General features: G+C 50.2%; 1 protein-coding gene across 1 annotated transcript in view; it reads right to left on the bottom strand.

Moving 5' to 3' along the window:
• Nucleotides 1-3,401: 3,401 nt before the first annotated feature.
• Nucleotides 3,402-6,000, bottom strand: part of Br140 (bromodomain-containing protein 140) — a 59,312-nt gene continuing 56,713 nt past the window's right edge. Inside the window, exon 12 of the mRNA XM_077691403.1 lies at nt 3,402-3,664. Coding sequence (XP_077547529.1) covers nt 3,442-3,664 — 223 coding nt within the window. The 3' untranslated portion in view covers nt 3,402-3,441. The remainder of the gene's footprint in view (nt 3,665-6,000) is intronic.

The raw sequence follows: 6,000 nt of genomic DNA, 5'->3' as shown, positions 1-6,000 counted from the left end.
CTAGCCATAGTGCCCCCGACTTCTACTGCACACTCCGTGATAATGCGTCTAAGGTTGTCGCTGGCTTCCTGTGTCGTAAGCTCGGCTTCCTCGTTAGGAGCGGAATATCGGTTCTGCAGCGCGATCCTGAATTCTTCTACTTTACGTCTTATTGTCAGCTCATTTATCGGCTTATTTCGTACTGGCTTGTTGCGGTCCCTCCTCAAATTTAGCCTATTTCGAGATCTTACCATACGGTGGTCACTACACCTTACCCTTCCGAGCACTTCCACATCCTTCCTGCACGACGCCAGGGTTATCGCATAATATGAAGTCTGTTTCATTTTTGTGCTCCCCATTCGGGCTCCTCCAGGTCCACTTCCGACTCTCCCGTTTACAGAAGAAGGTATCCATTATGCGTAGGTTATTCCGTTCTGCAAACTCAACTGGTAGGTCCCCCCTGCTATTTCTACAGCCCAGACCATAGTTCCCAACTGCCTTGTCTCCAGCCTGATTCTTGCCTACTTTAGCACTGAAGTCCCCCATAATTATGGTATACAGTTGAACCTCATTATAAGAGACACTGATGTAAGAGACAAATGGGTATAAGAGACACTATTCACCCACATAGGTGGCTGCCCTATCTTTCCCATTAAATCGACCTCTTTTATAACAGACATTGGATGTAGAAGATTGGTTATAAGGGACAAGTCATCCTCGAAGTTTAACCAATAATCTCACTTGTAACAGACATTCCAACTTCAGATGCAGTGCCACCAGTCACTAATTACAGTTTCTTCCATTGTGGAAACACAGGTGGACGGCAGACACCTGCAGTCGCTATTTATTATAACTTTAGCAAACACACAATGGTTCAGTCAGCTATGAAGTGACGAAGAGAAGCCCTGCCAATGGCAATGCAATTGACAGAAGTGGTTGAAGCTTACTGCTATCCTGGAGCGCGATCGATCGCACATGCAGGCTCTCCCACTCGCATAGCTCCCAATCAAGAAGCACTGCAGATGTTGAGTCCTGCAAGCATAATGAATAGCCTGAGCACACACCGGAAGAAGCTGTGCGCTCTGGCTATTCATCAGGCTTGTGAACTCATCTACGGTTGATCTTCCACAAACAAGGATAGGAAAAAAAGCTTGTAGAATCGGTTGTAAAAAACAGTGTAAATACAGTCATGAAGCAAACAAAGTTTCATAAATTCTGGGGCCAAACATTAATTAGAATGAATCTTTTGAAACATGCTGTAGTATTCTTTTGAGCTTATATTAGTCATACAGTGCCCACATTGAACTACGGTCTGATTAGTGAGTGAAAACATGGTTCCCCGCTTATAAGAGACATCTCATATAAGAGACAAAAACTGCTCCCCGGTACGTGTCTCTTATAAAGGGGTTCAACTGTACTGTGTTTTCGCTTTAGCCATTGCCGATTCCACATCTTCATAGAGGCGTTCCACTACTTGGTCATCGCGGCTGGATGTGGGCGCGTAGCCCTGCACCACCTTGAGCTTGTACCTCTTATTGAGCCTAATTACAAGACCTGCTGCCCTTTCATTAATGCTATGGTATTCTTCTATGTTGCCAGCTATGCTTCTAATTGACTAGAAATCCCACTCCCAGTTCTCTTCTGTCCTCTAGACCACGGTAACATACGATGTGTCCATTTTTCAGCACCGTAAAGGCTTCGCCTGCCCTCCTACCCTCGCTAAACCCTATTACATCCCATTTAATGCCCTCTAATTCCTCAAACAACACCTCGAGACTTGCTTCGCTAGATAAGGTTCGCGCGTTAAACGTTGCCAGGTTCAGATTCCATTGGCGGCCTGTCCGGATCCAGGGATTCTTAGCATCCTCTGCTGCGTCACAGGTCTGACCGCCGCCGTGGTCAGTTGCTTCGCAGCCGCTGGGGACTGAGGGCCGTGGTTTAATTGGCGTATTCATGGGAGGTTGTGGCCAATCCTGCTCTGGTGAGGGAGTGCATTACCGGCAATGGTCGCTGGGGTCAGGCCGCACCCCAAGCCCCTTTGTGCAATTCCATCAATACGCGGAATTTTTTTTAATCCGGTTGGAATTGTCCGGCACCGGGATTCGAACCACGGTCATTCTGCACGCGAGGCGGGTGTTCTACCTCTACGCCATGGGGACAGGCGCCCCCCCATACGGGGGATCCAGTGTACTGGAAACCGTTCCACCAAGTCGGTTTGTACCATGTGTGGTACGAGAATGTGGGAGGTACTTCGGTACCGCTGTGCACCAACCAGTAAAAAATTGGTACAAGCACCCCCTGGCCAGGGGATCTAGTGCTTGGGAAGTTACCCGACTTTGTTGGGAAATGCCCCGGTGGAAGGGGTCGTAACTTTTAAAAACCGACGGCGATGGTTGAGTGGTAAAACACTCGTAACGTAAGCGGGAGGTACCAGGTTCGAATCCTGGGCCGCCGGATACCCACCGGTTTCTTTAAAGGGTACAAGCGTCCCATACCGTAGCTTGTCTCGACGGTGGAACAAACGCTTGGAGCTTGGCCACAAGCAGCCATGGGAGGCCATGTGGTAGGTCCCTCGAACCCCTTCGGGCGGGGTCTGGGACCTCTGGGCACCCACCAGTTCAAAGGGTACAAGCGCCCCCTGTCTCGGCGGGGGATGAAGGGCTTGGACACGCACTACCACTGCGGCAGACATGGTAGGTTCCTCAGGAGGCGCTGGTCACCCACCAGAATAAAAACGAGGACAGGCGCCCCGAGTACGGGGGATCCAGTGTACTGGAAACCGTTCCACCACGTCGGTTTGTACCATGGGGTACAGACGTGAGAATGTGGGAGGTAGTTCGGTACCACTGGGCACCAACCAGAGAAAAAATTGGTACAGGCACCCCCTGCACAGGGGATCTCGTGCTTGGGAAGTTACCCGACTTTGTCGGGAAATGCCCCGGTGGAAGGGGTTGTACCTTTTGCCATCAGCCATACCATGCTGAATACGCCGGTTCTCGTCCGATCACTGAAGCTAAGCAGCTCCTACTTTATGGCTCATTAAAGTTTAACACTACCTACAACTCGACACACAGGCACTTACTAAGTGGGCTGCCAATATTTGGCGACAGTGCCAGTTTCTAGATTTAAGTTTAGTTGCACTCGCATTGGGCCTTTTGGCGCCAGCCTCGGGCACACGCACGTAACATCCCGTTTCTAAGTTTTGCCGCCTCTTTTCAAACGTGGCAGGCCAACGAAGCAGGACACGAAACTCTCCATTCTGTCGTGTTTAGCATCCATGCACATTTTGTCGTACGCATTCGACGCTTCAGGGAGAAATTTGTATGCATGTACGAACGTGACGAGTTTGCATGGGGGGCAGCCGCCCGCTGGTGCGCACCACTGGCCCTCGAGTGAAGACGTGCGAAAGAAGTGCCCGGCCACACGTTGGCAAAAGGACATTTAATACCACTCTGTACAATTTCAGGGGTGGTCGCTGGCCCCCTCCCCCTCCTCCTCCTCCTCGGCCGAGTCCCCCGAGAGGCCCGTGGACTGGCCCGTGACGCGGCAGCGGTGCACGATGGCGTTCTCGTACGCCTTCTTGACGGCCTTGCGCTCGGCGGGCTTCTTGGACTCCACCAGCTTCGCCTTGTCTCTCGCTGTGTCCACACCCAGCGGCTCGAGCTTGTTTCTCGGCAGCCACTGCCTGCACCAGGGGGCAAGGGGGCACCGCTCTCAAAACAGCTCACTCCAATTTTTCAGTAAACTCTGTGAAACTTGCCAGTCTTGCGGCTTTTTTCCCCACTGATTGCAAATACGCCATTATTTTTTGAGTCAGCCAATTAGTTACCAAGATAATTACAGATAATCTGGTCATTTTTGGGAGAACAATAGACAAAACAGTGTTAGCCATGAAACTGTAATCTTTATGCAGTTCAACCTCAATGTAACGAACTTCAGTGTAACGAAACCCTCGATGTAACGAACCACGCAATTTTCCGTAACTTCAAGTGTATGCACACCATGTATTTTCACCCTCTGTGTAACGAAGTCCCGTTTGCCGGAATTTCAATGTAACGAAGTTTCATGGAGAACTAGTTGTAGAGGTATATTTTGAAACATACAAGCGCGGAAATGGGGTATCAATAAAACGCAAACGGCAACACGGGCCCCCCATGCCGCGGATACAGCAAGCCACGGAGTCTGTGAGCGAGCGCCTTGCCTACAAACTGCGTGGCGTGCATACACGGCTGGCGCACTGTTTCTGTTTCTGTCGGAGCTTAGTCGTCTACGCGGGCATCAACGTGAACCGCATGGAGCGTTTTCTCCCCGCAAAAACGCAAAGACCACCCGTGCGATGTGGGTAGCTCCAGCGACCGCTTCTGACCGCTCGCTGAAAAAGACACTGAAGTGATTAGTAAACAATGCGGGATTACGAGCGCAAATTGTAGTCCGGGAGTCCCTAGGCCCTGTTTCAACCACTCTGAGCGTGTTTACGCGAATTTATTTAGTAGAAAAATCAATTCAAAAATGCTGCCCTCCTCTCTGCACTCTCGCCCATTTTCTTTGGCGTTTTCGTGTGACGTCAGCAGGAGAGGAGCTGGCAATTGGCTGCGCTACTGCACGGCTCGCCGACCTTCCGCGACCGAGTCAGTCGGCCCAACGTTTAGTCCGCCGGCCACCGACGGGTCATGGCAATTCACTCGATCAGTTGAAACTGCCACAACACGTTTGTGCATGGAAGAATGTGCCTTTCTTTACTTCGTTAGTTTGTACTCTGTATCTAGCTCCAAGTCAAGGTTGCTTCACACAAGCGCTGCACAAGCGCACATGTGACGCTTCGCTGACTGGTACGCCAGTAGGATAATATAAGGCCTCTTGAAGGGGTAGAAGAGTCAGCGAAATCAATATAGGTACTAAGGAAATAAACTCAACTGATATTTTTACCGTACAGCGTAAACTAGGGTGCAGGAAGCACATTTTTGCGCTGGGCGAACGAGCACAGCGGTCAGCAGCACGACTACGCATCTGCGAACGCTTTTCCGTCTAAGAAATGCAATTGCTAAACGTGAGCTATTGTGGAAACTCGGGGGACGCTTACTGCACGAGCGCAATACAACAAATAGTCACCTAAGCTGCTTGAAATACTAAAACTAAATAAAAGTGTAAACTGGTTATACATTATTTACCTTATATTGCCGAGGTCGGCAGCGTTCTCGCCCGTGGCCGTGTGGTCTGGAGCGCTAGGTGTATCATCGCATGTGTTTTGCCCGTCAGAAGTTCGAATCCCCGCGGGTACAAGCTTTTTTTTTTTTTTTTTATAAGCTAACTTTTTCGTTTTTCGCCGATGTTTTCTATACTGAGTTCACCTTTTTTTGGGCCGCAACGTTCACTGCTCCGCGAACTAGTCCGCAGAACTCGTGCAGCCTGGCACTGGCGCGCTAGCGAGTTCTCGTTGGCGTGCTGTTGCCATAAGCACCGACTGCTTGCGGGTAGTGGGCACAGGCCAGAATCAACAGACCCTAGGCCTGGTGCGAACACGCTTTTTACGATCATGCATGAGTGAGGCAAACTCCAAATATGGGGGAAAAGCGCATGCATTTGTGCGTCTGCGGGGACGCGGAGGGCGTTCATGCACTGCGTAGGCCTCGGCTAGTGAATGCTACGATTCCAAGCCGTCCTGGGAGGCTTATCTTATGCATTTTACAGCTGACAACATGGCAGAAGCGCGGTACTACGATTACTGGGATATTGAGAATGCCCATCCAATGACGCCATCGGATGTCAAACATGTTGTTTTACAGAACCGAAACCGAAACTTGTTTGATTGCTAACTTTGGTCATCGTCCAATCACGGTGCCCCCTCCTCCCAACGTCACAGCTTAGTTGGTGCGGCCGCCGCAAACCGCACATGGTAGTTTTTCTTCTTTCGCGCTTTGTAAAATAATTACCAATTTGTCAACCGGATAAATGATGAAAAGTGTGCTAATTTGAGCCAGTCTACGCAGTGCAAGCAAAAACGGGAGCTTGACAAATTCACTT

This window comes from Haemaphysalis longicornis, unplaced genomic scaffold (genome assembly GCF_048455015.1).
Source record: "Haemaphysalis longicornis isolate Haplotype H1 unplaced genomic scaffold, Haemaphysalis longicornis Haplotype H1 scaffold_10, whole genome shotgun sequence".
NCBI classification, from domain to species: Eukaryota; Metazoa; Arthropoda; class Arachnida; order Ixodida; family Ixodidae; genus Haemaphysalis; species Haemaphysalis longicornis.
The sequence above is the reverse complement of the archived record's forward strand: the minus strand, read 5'-3'. Positions and strand labels throughout refer to the sequence as shown.